Source organism: Neovison vison, chromosome 8, assembly GCF_020171115.1.
Source record: "Neovison vison isolate M4711 chromosome 8, ASM_NN_V1, whole genome shotgun sequence".
Classification (NCBI taxonomy): Eukaryota; Metazoa; Chordata; class Mammalia; order Carnivora; family Mustelidae; genus Neogale; species Neogale vison.
In genome coordinates this window covers 70,206,890-70,220,242 of record NC_058098.1, presented here as the reverse complement: position 1 = coordinate 70,220,242, position 13,353 = coordinate 70,206,890, and the positions used below count along the sequence as shown (strand labels likewise).

General features: G+C 39.2%; 1 protein-coding gene across 3 annotated transcripts in view; it reads left to right on the top strand.

Annotated features, from left to right (window-relative positions):
* MGAT4A (alpha-1,3-mannosyl-glycoprotein 4-beta-N-acetylglucosaminyltransferase A) overlaps positions 1-13,353 on the top strand; it is a 124,531-nt gene that overhangs the window by 92,948 nt on the left and 18,230 nt on the right. For all 3 annotated transcript variants that reach the window (XM_044263875.1, XM_044263873.1, XM_044263874.1), the window contains exons 9-12: positions 3,634-3,748; positions 4,835-4,965; positions 8,623-8,730; positions 8,855-9,048. In XM_044263875.1, the coding sequence (XP_044119810.1) occupies positions 3,634-3,748; positions 4,835-4,965; positions 8,623-8,730; positions 8,855-9,048 (548 nt within the window). The remainder of the gene's footprint in view (positions 1-3,633; positions 3,749-4,834; positions 4,966-8,622; positions 8,731-8,854; positions 9,049-13,353) is intronic.

The window sequence follows — 13,353 nt, the reverse complement described above, 5'->3', positions numbered from 1 at the left end:
TTTGAGAGAGTGAGCATGGGGTGGGGCAGGGTATGTGGCAGGAGAAGGAGAAGTGGACTGCCATCTGAGCAGGGAGCCCAGTGCGGGGCTCCATCCTAGGACCTGAGATCATGCCTGAGCAGAAGGCAGACCCTTAACAGACTGAGCCACCCAGGCACCCCTAGTTTTTTTTTTTTTTTAATTTCTTTTTTACTTAAAAAAAATTAAGCCAAAATGTAATATATAAAGTCTTCCATATATAATATTCTAATATATAATGCTTGGTTTCTGATAGCACATTTGCATATTATAAAACAGTATTTTACATCTTGTTTTTTAGCTTCCCTCTGTAAACTAGTGATCACTAGTGAGTTGTAATATTTTAGTTCAAGACCAGCTCTTACCATGCCAAAACACCTATGTCATAGAAGCACATATGTTCCTAAAAATCCTGTACCTAAGGGTTCATAGCAGCTTTGTTTGTGCTAACGAAAATCTGGAAATAAGCCAGATGTTCTTCAGGTGACACATCTCTACCACAGACATGGAATAATGAAAAGAAACAAACTGTTGATACACACAACAGTTTGTGTGAGGGACCTGTGGGGACTTTAAAATCCAATCTTGAAAGCTTATGTACTGTACGATTCTATTGTATGGCATTTTTGAAATCACAGGATTGTGGAAATGAGAACAGGCTCTTGGTTACTGGTTGCTGAAAGTGCGGAAGGGAGGAGGAGGCTGTTGATCTAAGGAGTAGCAATAGCAGAAGAATGCTCATGATGGAATTGTTCTCTCTCCAAAAATTACATGGAACTAAATACACACACACACACACACACACACACACAACTCTAACACACCTGAATGCTATAAGACTGGTGAAATTCAATAAGATCAGTCAATTATATGGTCAGTCAAGTGTAGTGCAGTTACACTAGAGGATGTTAGACTGGGGAAAACTGGGTGAAAGGTATTCGGGATCTCTGTATTTTGTCTTAGAGCCACATAGGAATCTACAGTTACCAAGTTTTTTAAAAAGTACAGCTGCTTATATACAGAAATCTGTTGGCACTAATAACAAAGTAGCAGGAGAAGGAATTAAAGAAAACAGTCAGTTTCCAGTTGCACGAAAAAAGAATAAAATACCTAAGGTTAAACTCTAACCAAGGAGACGAAAACATGTCCTCTGAAAACTAAGACAGTGATAAAAGAACTTGAAGATGATACAAACAAATGGAAAGATAATCCGTGCTCATGGAGTGGAGGAATTAGTATTGTTAGAGTGTCCATACAGCCCAAAGCAACCTACAGTGCAATCCCTATCAAATACCACCAGCGTTTCCCCCAGAACTCAAGCAAAAAATACTAAAATTTGCATGGACCCACAAAAGACCCTGAGTAGCCAAAGCAGCCTTGAGAAAGAACAGCAAAGCTGGAGGTACCACAATGCCAGATTTCAAGCTCCCCGAGACTGGAAAGCTGTAGGAATGAAAACATGGTTCAAGTTCAAAGACGGACACATGGACCAATGGAACAGAACAGAGAGCCCAGAAGTAAAAGTGAAGTTGTTCGATGAGACTGGAGAGTGGAACAAAGTAGTTTTCCTAATTGAATGTAAAATGTGAGTTGGCAAACAAGATGAGTGCACCAACTTTTAAATAGGCCTTTGACTATTTCATCTACATCTCTGTGCATGTAATTAGTCCCAGTCTTGTTTTTGAAGTTACCTATTAGAAAAGTTTGTAGCTGCCTGATACTAGGGATCATCTCGGCTTTGGGCGAAGATGGTGTTTAGGTTTGAGCGTGGGGCCCTCTTCTTTCAGAGGAAAGTAAGGTGTCAGTGTGGTTCTGTGCTTTGTCTAGTTTCCCCTCCAGCTTCCCTAAAGCTCTGGAGGCATAGAACATGTTTTCGCCAGTGTATTCTCTAGGGTTAGTACACAATAGAAGGTTCAGTAAAATATTTGGTAAAATATTTTGTAAAATATTAGTAAAATATTTGGTGGGTCCATGTCCTGTCTTTCCAGATACTCCTACTGTTTCTTCACAAGGTAAGACAAAGAAAGCTTGTAGGATTTAAATACATGAAAAAATTTACGTATAAAGATAAGTGAAAATTGCTTAGCCCAAGTAACTAGAAGTGAGAACAGGAAAAGAGTAAGTAAGTAAGTAAGAACAGGAAAAAAATTTTTAGGGTATTAAAATCACCTTGTGACTTGGACATTTTTATGAGAGGAGATCCTGGGGAGGAAGTCTTATACATGTACTTAGTCCCTGATCTTTGTCAGCTCCCAGTTGAATTGGTAAAAACTCCAAGCATACATAACACATGGTGCCGGTGGAGCATATGGGGTTAACTGGCACTCTGAATTGCCACAGTTTCTTAAGTATCTTGAAGATATCATTTATTTGTTTATATTGCTTAAAGGATATTTATTTTAGAGAGAGGGAGAGAGAGCAGGGAGAGGGGCAGAGGAAGAGGGAGGGAGACTCTCAAACAGACACCACCCCCCGCCCCCCACCGGTGAGCACAGCCTGAAGCGGGGTTCAATCTCATAATCCTGAGACTGTGACCTGAGCTGAAATTAGAGTCAGACACTTAACCAGCTCATCCACCCAGGGGCCCCTGAAAATAGCTTTTAAAACTTCAAAAGTGAACTTTCCGGAATCTGTCCTACAGAAATGAAAAGCACTAACACGTAAATATAAGCAGATTTATTGCATCATTGTTTGCATTGACAAGAAATGAGAAACAGGCTGGATGTATGTGTACAATGAGGGAGGAGTTGACTGAATTGTTTAAAGTTGATATCATGGAATATTAAGCATCTACTGAATATTTATTAGCCTGGAAAGATATTCATGATATAGTAAGAGGAAAAGAAGACAGTGTGGTAATAAGATCCTTTATTTACAGAAATGTAAATGGGAATGGGAACCTGAGTACAGATGGGTCTTTTTGTGCTGTGTGACCCTATAGAAGGCATCAAATGGATGCCCACCCAACTTTTTAAAAAAAAATTTATTTTTTTTTAGTTTTTTAAAGATTTTATTTATCCATTTGAGAGAGAGAGAGCGAGCATGAGAGGGGAGACGTCAGAGGGAGCAGCAGACTCCCTGTGGAGCTGGGAGCCCGATGTGGGACTCCGTCCTGGGACTCTGGGATCATGACCTGAGCTGAAGGCAGGTGCTTAACCAACTGAGCTGCCCAGGCGCCCACCCACCCAACTGTTAACATTGGTTACCACCGCTGGCGGGCTGGAGGGCAGAGAAGGAAAGCTACTGGCTTTTTGACTTAGCACATGTATTATGTAAAATTTTTTTTAAAATGTAAAGCCTTATAAAAATTCTTTTCCTTTGAAAAGTAAAAAGGGTAGTGTGAAATCGTGTTGGGCACTATGAAAGGTCCAAAAAAGGGTATTCATGGAGTGGACTGATTTCCCACAGTAAGGGAGTGGTTCAGGTGACTTGCTGTGTGCCTTTTCCTTTTGTTTTCCTCATTTTCTCTAAAAAAATTTTGTTTTTATATTTTCATCATTTTGACCATTTTTTGATTTGCATTATGAAGTATGCTTGAGTTTTCTTGTAAGAATGCCCTTTTATCTGAATCTTTTCATCTGTAATTTATTAATCTGATTGTTCAACTTTTTTTAGCTTGAAGATGATATTATTGTCAAACAAAATTACTTTAACACTATAAAAAATTTTGCACTTCAACTTTCTTCTGAAGAATGGATGATACTCGAGTTCTCCCAGCTGGGCTTCATTGGTAAGAATAGTGTCAGATTTATCTACTTTTCAGAAATAACTGTGACTCTTAAACTAATTTCTTTTACCTTAAAATTGTCTTTTTTCCCCTGGAAATGGATTGCTTTTGAGGAAATTGAATTTTAGGTAAACTTCTGCATATGAAATGAAGAAAGTCAACCCAAAATAATATTTGGATACTTCTGAGATTGCAGTATTTACTGTGGAGTACATACACAGGGCCAGCCATGGTCCCGAGCATGTCTGATTTCTTCTCTGACCCCTCTAGTCACTCTTTTAGTGCCCAGAGCTCTAGTAGGATTGGGGTTCTTTTAAAAAGAATGCCACACTTAATGTTTTCTAGTATGAATTCCTGGTGTTTGATGTAGTCCTTGAAGTTCTTGTTCTGGTATTAATTTGTATTCATTTGTTGCTTTCATAGACTAATTAAGGTGCTCATTTAAAATATTTTTTCCACTAAAATCCCTAAATTCTGTAATTAAAAAGAAGATATTGAAAGCTGAAGAATTGCGGGAAGTTTACAGGTTTTAGAAAAACACCTAGAGAATAACATTTCACTTCTTGTAGCACTTTAAAACTTTAAGTATTAGAGGCTGGGCCTTTGACCTTGTTGGTCATTTATCTCAAAACTTAAGAATCAAAAAACATCTTTACTTGTAAAAGTAAAGAATTAGGAAACCTTGTTTTTCTGCAGTTACTGATTTGGTTAATTTTTTTTTTAACCTAAACCTAAAAGAACCTACATTTCCTTTTTTTTTTTTTAAATGGGAAGAATTTTAATAAGACATGAAGGAAAAGTCTCTGACTTGGTTCTTGAATCCTTTGAGCCAGTAGCTGAATGATAGATTTTGTAATGGAGAAAGTCAGGAGTTCAGTAGATCTGTTTATCCCCAGGTGACAACTCAGAATGTTTAGCTAAAGCAAGTTTGTTTGCTTTTGACAAGACAAGTGGGGAAGTTACTCTTCATGACTTCTGTTTGAAAGCACAAGCTTTTATATATTTGTTGTTAGATCTCATTTATTTAAGCCATTTTGTTGGTTGGTTTCTTCATAACGGCTGTTGACTGAGAATTTTTTTTTTTTTCAGGTAAAATGTTTCAAGCACCAGACCTCACTCTGATCGTGGAATTCATATTTATGTTCTATAAGGAGAAACCCATTGATTGGCTCTTGGACCATATACTCTGGGTCAAAGTCTGCAACCCTGAAAAAGACGCAGTAAGTTGATTTCTTATGAGGGTGGATATAGGCGTGCTGCCAAACATGACTTCCATCTTAGGCCTATCATTTTGTTCGTGTTCATTCCATGACCACTCCTGGGGCCACGTGCTCAGGGCTCGTGATGATTAATATACATAGTTTAGAAATGCCACCTTGGGCTGGGTTGGAGAGAGGTTTGTTCTGGTCTCCCCTGTATCTGTTGGAGAGAAGTCTTTCCCCTTCCTGACACCCAGGTGGTACTACGAGATCTAATTAAGGGCTAGCTGTCAGTTAAGTGCCTGCAAACCCTTTGATCTCACTCCAGGGTCCTTGCTCACTACAGTGTGTCCTCTTGCTCTATAAAGCCCGTGGACTAAGTTCCAGATCTTGTAGAGAATCACTGCATAGTTGGATCCTCACCCCACCCAATTCCACCCCTCCCCCGTAACACACCCTACAGCATCAGTTACCCTGAATAAAACCGTGCTTTCTCAGTTTGAGGGATACTTTGCTGTCCTTCCCCTACCTTCTACCAGGGGAAGAGGCTTCTTTTCTCTATCTTGTGAAAGTGACTTTCAAGAAGCCAGATAGCTGAATGAAAGCAATGACATTTGAAGTGCTTGCTTGCTTCTTGAACTGACAGAAAATCCCTAAATTAGAGGGACTTTCAGATAACAGTGGAAAATCCCTTAAATCAGTGAAATCCACTTTTCTTCAGTTTGCTGATAAATGTTAGCAGTGTCATTAGGCTCTGGTATTTCTGTGTATTACTGTGGGCTATAGATGTTCTCCTATCTGTCCTGAGTTGGGGTTATTTCAGCTTTCTTCATACTTTGTCATTTTTCTTTTTTCAAATACTTTGGGGACAATATCGGGCCCAGCACATCTGGAAATAAGAAATAAAATAGCAGTGATATTTTATACCAAAGCAGTGGCAAGTCAAAAAGCACTTTTTAGTATATTACTTGGAAGAAACCAGTGTTCATATGCTGACCTTTGGGATGATGGTAGCAGGTAAATGAGTCAATGATGATTTTTGTCTTATCATGTTATTTCCATAGAAATCTTGTTGTAAAAAGTAATTAGCTATGTTTTCCTTGTCCAATTAGAATTGTACCTCTGGAAAAAAAATCTTTTTTTTTTTGGTGTAAGCATAAATGTGAATACACATTCTTAAAAATAAGTCATTTTCTTTTTTAATTACTTATTCATGAGAGAGAGAGAGAGAGAGAGAGGCAGAGGGAGAAGCAGGCTCCTGAGGAGCAGGGAACCCGATTCGGGACTCTGGGATCATGATGTAAGCTGAAGGCAGGCACTTAACCGACTGAGCCACCCAGGCACCCCCCAAAATAAGTGATTTTTGATATGTAATAACAGGAATTCTTTATTATGGGAATGTGTCTTTACAGTGATGACTTAATATTCATTCTAAAACATTCTAACAAACATTTAATTTGACTTCATGTCCTTATTATCTAGAATAGTTTGATCATGCTACCTGCCGCTTAGTTTTTAGGACACTGCCTTCTGGTGTTTGTAAGCTATTGTTACATTCTTTTTTGTCTGTTTGTTCTTAAACCACTTTCTTAGAGCAAATCATGGAACAGAACCAAATAGCAGAGTAGCCACTTTTCAACAATGATCGAACATATAAATTGATTTGAACAACTTTTATGATGTAAGTCCTGACCTGTATTTTCTTTGGATTTACAGGCATTTTTATCGTAGGACATAGGAAAATTCAGGTGAACGTTTCATTCCTACAGTATACTTGCATTCAATTGGTCCTCTGCAGTATTTCAGCTCCTATAGGGTTAGCTTCTAAATGAGTCTGGGAGGTGAGAATCTCTGATAGTAGAAATTAAAACCATTTAAATCCTCTATAAATTTTAGCACACAGCCCTTTGGCCAGTTTGATCAATCTTTTCTGTCACTGCTCCTTAGGCCATGTTTTTCTGTGACCTGTAATTCTTCAGTTGCTTTTGCTAGGAAGTCGGGGAAACTGTCTGCACATGTTGGCAGCCTCCAGAACAGTAGCTCTTTGACACTGGGCTGGAAAATTCGACAGGTTTATCACCCACTTGGACTCTTCAGGCAACAGTGAGTCCATCGCCTGTTGAGAGGGCTCAGTCTCAGACACTGGTCATTCTCTTCTCCCCCCCACATTCCTCCTTCCCCCTTGCTCTTCTCCTTTACTCTTCCTCCCTTCCTTTCCCTCACCTTCCATTGGAGTAGTTGAATTTTGTGTAAATAGAATATGTTCTATTACCTCTACTATAGTGTTAGTAATAACAGTAATGAAGTAAAACCTCTTGAGAAAAATTAAGCATTTTAGTACCCAGGAAACTACTGGAGGCCTTTCCAAGTGGAAATGTCTTACAAATAAAAGTACATTCTTCGTCCAGAACTTGTAAAAGTCACTGAAAATGAGAAGAGTTGATAGAAGCCTGACAGGACAGCTGAGGCTGTTTTCAAATACCGAGTTAACCCCCAGGGGCCGCCCTGCTGGCATTATGGGTTTCCCACAGCCAGACCAAGCGTGAGGACAGGTTGTAATCTGAAGTCTGGACCTGGAGGCGCTTCACGTGGAAACACAAGTTGTCCCGTAACTGTGCTGAGTTGAACTGTGGAACTTGAAATACCTAAGGAGCAGTGACAGAAAAGATTGATCAAACTGGCCAAAGGGCTGTGTGCTAAAATTTATAGAGGATTTAAATGGTTTTAATTTCTACTATCAGAGATTCTCACCTCCCAGACTCATTTTAGAACCTAACCCTATAGGAGATAAAATACTGCAGAAGACCCAACTGAATGCTTATGGTCAAGTTGTTGCCTTGCATTTTCAGATAACTTTGATGCAACAAAATATGCCTTTTATTATTTGCAAATCCTATGTTTTATCATCCAATTAAAGACATTCTGTATATTTGAACCAAACCTTTAGGTTATATTGTGTGCATTTTAATTTTAAAAGTCAAATGGACATTTTGACGTATCCTGAAGATGGTTGAAATTAAATCCTGAACTCTTCTCTTAGCTGTGCTTATTTTAAATTTTTTTCATATTAAATCTGTTTATCTAGTAAGTAGCAAATCTCAATGTGTTAAAAAGGACCGTAAAGGGACGCCTGGGTGGCTCAGTTGGTTAAGCAGCTGCCTTCGGCTCAGGTCATGATCCCAGCGTCCTGGGATTGAGTCCCACATCGGGCTCCTTGCTCGGCAGGGAGCCTGCTTCTCCCTCTGCCTCTGCCTGCCTGTGCTCGCTCTCTCTCCCTCTCTTTCTGACAAATAAATAAATAAAATCTTTAAAAAAAAAATAAAAAGGACCGTAAGAATTGTGATTTGGAATTATGAGATAAGTTGGATTTTCTTTTCAATATTCTTGAGAAGGACTTCTGAAAGGGGCACCTGGGTAGCCCAATTGGTCGAGTGTCCAACTCTTGGTTTCAACTCAGGTCATGATCTCAGGGCTATGAGATGGAGCCCCACGTCTCAGGCTCCGTGCTGGATGTGGAGCCTACTTACAACTCTCTCTCTCCCTTTCCTTCTGCCCCTCCCTGACCCCTACTCTGTCTCTAAAAAAAGGAAAAAGAAAATAAAAGGACTTGTGGTTTTCTGATGAGGACAAGATTTCATTTTGTAATGTGACACTGACATTTTTTTTTTTAATATTTAGAAACATTGTGATAGACAGAAAGCAAATCTACGAATTCGCTTCAGACCTTCGCTTTTCCAACATGTTGGTCTGCATTCTTCTCTATCAGGAAAAATACAGAAACTCACGGTTGGTGATGTAATTTTATTTTCCTCATGCACATACAGTTTGTTATTTAGTGTTTAGTCACTGATTATTCTTAAGTATAAATAAGCTATATGATGTTTAACAGCATATGTGTTTCTCCTCTTAGGATAAAGATTACATGAAACCATTAATTCTTAAAATCCATGTAAACCCACCTGCAGAGATATCTACTTCTTTGAAGGTCTACCAAGGACATACACTGGAGAAAACTTACATGGGGGAGGATTTCTTCTGGGCTATAACCCCAGTAGCCGGAGACTACATCTTGTTCAAATTTGATAAGCCAGTCAATGTAGAAAGGTTGGTGACTACTGAAATCTATTTGGTCTTAAAATTTTACACCTCTTCTTAGTGTGATTTACGATGGTTTGTTTTTTTTTTTAATGTGTATAACAGATGTGAGGAGATGGTGGGTCCCAAGTGTTAGATTGTAAAATACTTTCCTACAACTCAGTAGTAAAATGGGTGTGTTGTTTTTAGATAGGACATCAGCTCTTAGCGTGTTTGGTAAATTCTTGGTATCGTTGAACAAATGTTTAGTATAGTTTTTTAGTACTTTCAGGCAGAATTCTTCCTCCAAATATAGATTAGTTTTCATGTCCTTATTCTAGAATATCCCTCAGGATTGAGTGAGAGCTAGTCAGTTACCTAGAAAATTGGTTGAAATGATACTTTTGACAGACTGTGACCATCCCTAGTCAGTGATTTTACACATGCTGGCTTGCTTTTAGACCACCGTGGAAGAATTTATAACCCTTTTGTGTTTTTCAGAATTTATGTTCATTTAACAGAATTTAGGACTCTTTCCTGCCTCTTTTTTAACAGTCATGATTTACCCCAAACTTTCTTCAGTTTGGGGCATATTCCCCAGACTATAAACCATCTGTGGTACACTTAAATGTAATCCCTGAATGGAATATAATTCTGTAGCCTGGGGCACATTGTGTTACGTGTTCTTGTGTGAGGTGTGTCCCGTTGTTAGAACCCACAAAAACTCATTTGGAATAATTCTACTTAAGGTTTTCAGAATAGTGCATAGTTATCATGTTATTGATTTTATTTTATAACTCAAAACTGATTCTAAAGAGGAATTTAAATGTGTAAAAATGTTTTGGGCAATATGTTGAGTTCCGTGAAGTGTGTAAACCTGGCGATTCACAGACCTGTACCCCTGGGATTATATGTTTATTAAAAAAATTATAAATAAAAAAATGTTTTGGGCAATGGGATTATCCCTGGAAAAACCTAAAAATACTTTGGAGTAATATTTCACATTTATGAGTATATAATATTTTGATGTTAAATTTAATGTTCATTTTTATACTTATAGTATGATATTCAGCACTTTGAAGTAGTATTTACCACACTTAAAAGAGTCATCATAGGGGCATTTGGGCAGCTCAGTTGGTTGAGCCTCTGACTCCTGATCTCAGCTCAGGTCTTGATCTTAGAGTCAGGGGTTCAGGCCCTGTGTTGGCCCAAAATATGTAAAGAACTTACACAATTCAATACCAAAAAAGCAAATGATTTGATTAAAAAATGGAGCAGAGGACCTGAAGACACATTTTTCCGGAGATGACATATAGATGCCCAACAGATGGCTGAAAGGATGCTCAGCATCAATAGGTGTCAGGGAGAGGCAAGTCAAAACAATGAGCTGTCACCTTATACCAGTCAGAATGGCTAAAATCAGAATGACAAGAAAGAACAAGTGTTGGCAGGGGCATGGGGAAAGGGGGCCCCTTGTGCACTGTTGGTGGGAATGTAAATTGGTGCAACCACTATGGGAAACAATATGAAGGTTCCTTAAAAAATTAAAAATGGAAGTACAGTATAATGCAGTAATTCCACTACTGGGTACTTACCAAAGGAAAGGAAAACACTACTTCAAAAGGATTCTTGCAGCTCTATGTTTACTGCAGCATGATTAACAGTAACCATGATAGGGAAGCATCCCAAGCGTCATCGGTAGAAAAACAGATAAGATAAGGAGATTGTGGTATATGTACCCATGAGGGAATATGCCACACAAAGGATGAGATCTTGCCTTTTGTGACAATGTGGATGGACCTAGAGGGTATTAAGCTAAGTGAAGTAAGTCAGACTGAGAAAGACACATACCACATAATTCCACTCAGGAATCTTAAAGAAAACAACCCACAGGCAAACAAAAAGCAGACTCAGACCTGTGAATACAGAAAACAAACTGGTAGCCAGAAGGGGAGGGGAGTTGGGGGGATTGGGCAAAATGGTGAAGAGGAGAGGGAGCTACAGGCTTCCAGTGATGGAATGAGTATGTTGCTGGCATAAAAGGCACAGCATAGGGAATACAGTGAGTGACAGTATAGCAGCCCTGTATGGTGACAGATGGCAGCCGCCCTTGTGGTGAACTCAGACTCACACAGAGCTGGCAGATCACTGTGTTGTACACCTGAAGCTAACGTAGCATTGTGGGTCAGCTATACTCAGAGACTTCTAAACAAAGAGTCATCATACAATTAGAAACAATTTTTTCTCCTCCATAAATCAGAATAGTCTCAGACCATTTCTGTTGGTTTATTTTTAACAAGTTAAAATTGTGCCAGCAAAGAATCTGCTAACGAACTCCTGTACTGGAGATCAGATTTGTTAACAAATGTATTTACAATAAATTTCTATAAAGTATATGATCCCACTGAGGACCCATTTCTTTTTTTTTTCAAAGATTTGATTTATTTATTTGACAGACAGAGATCACAAGTAGGCAGAGAGGCAGACAGAGAGAGAGAGGAGGAAGCAGGCTCCCTGCAGAGCAGAGAGCCCGATGTGGGGCTCAATCCCAGGACCCTGGGATCATGACCTGAGCCGAAGGCAGAGGCTTAACCCACTGAGCCACCCAGGTGCCCCTGAGGAACCATTTCTAAGTAAAACACAGTTCTTCTTTTTTTTTTTTTTTCAATTTATTTATTTTCAGAAAAAAAGTATTCATTATTTTTTCACCACACCCAGTGCTCCATGCAAGCCGTGCCCTCTAGAATACCCACCACCTGGTACCCCAACCTCCCACACCCCCGCCACTTCAAACCCCTCAGATTGTTTTTCAGAATCCATAGTCTCTCATGATTCACCTCCCCTTCCAATTTACCCCAACTCCCTTCTCCTCTCTAACACCCCTTGTCCTCCATGATATTTGTTATGCTCCACAAATAAGTGAAACCATATGATAATTGACTCTCTCTGCTTGACTTATTTCACTCAGCATAATCTCTTCCAGTCCCGTCCATGTTGCTACAAAGGTTGGATATTCATCCTTTCTGAGGGAGGCATAATACTCCATAGTATATATGGACCACATCTTCCTTATCCATTCGTCCATTGAAGGGCATCTTGGTTCTTTCCATAGTTTGGCGACCATGGCCATTGCTGCTATAAACATTGGGGTACAGATGGCCCTTCTTTTCACGACATCTGTATCTTTGGGGTAAATACCCAGGAGTGCAAATTGCAGGGTCATAGGGAAGTTCTATTTTTAATTTCTTGAGGAATCTCCACACTGTTCTCCAAAGGGGCTGCACCAACTTGCATTCCCAACAATAGTGTAAGAGGAGGGTTCCCCTTTCTCCACATCCCCTCCAATACATGTTGTTTCCTGTTTTGTTAATTTTGGCCATTCTAACTGTTGTAAGGTGATATCTCAATGTGGTTTTAATTTGAATCTCCCTGAGGGCTAATGATGATGCACATTTTTTCATGTGTCTGATAGCCATTTGTATGTCTTGATGGGAGAAGTGTCTGTTCATATCTTCTTCCCATTTTTTGATATGTTTGCCTGTTTCGTGTGTGTTGAGTTTGAGGAGTTCATTATAGATCCTGGATATCAACCTTTTGTCTGTACTGTCATTTGCAAATATCTTCTCCCATTCCGTGGGTTGCCTCTTTGTTTTTTTGACTGTTTCCTTTGCTGTGCAGAAGCTTTTGATTTTGATGAAGTCCCAAAAGTTTATTTTCGCTTTTGTTTCCTTTGCCTTTGGAGACATATCTTGAAAGAAGTTGCTGTGGCTGATATCGAAGAGATTACTGCCTATGTTTTCCTCTAGGATTCTGATGGATTCCTGTCTCACGTTGAGGTCTTTTATCCATTTTGAGTTTATCTTTGTGTACGGTGTAAGAGAACGGTCGAGTTTCATTCTTCTACATATAGCTTTCCAGTTTTCCCAGCACTATTTATTGAAGAGACTTTTTCCACTGTATATTTTTTCCTGTTTTGTCGAAGATTAATTGACCGTAGAGTTGAGGGTCCATATCTGGGCTCTCTACTCTGTTCCACTGGTCTATGTGTCTGTTTTTATGCCAGTACCATGCTGTCTTGGTGATCACAGCTTTGTAATAAAGCTTGAAATCAGGTAACGTGATGCCCCCAGCTTTATTTTTGTTTTTCAACATTTCCTTAGCGATTCGGGGTCTCTTCTGATTCCATACAAATTTTAGGATTATTTGCTCCAGCTCTTTGAAGAATGCCGGTGGAATTTTGATCAGAATGGCATTAAAAGTATAGATTGCTCTAGGCAGTATAGACATTTTAACAGTGTTTATTCTTCCAATCCAAGAGCATGGAATGGTCTTCCA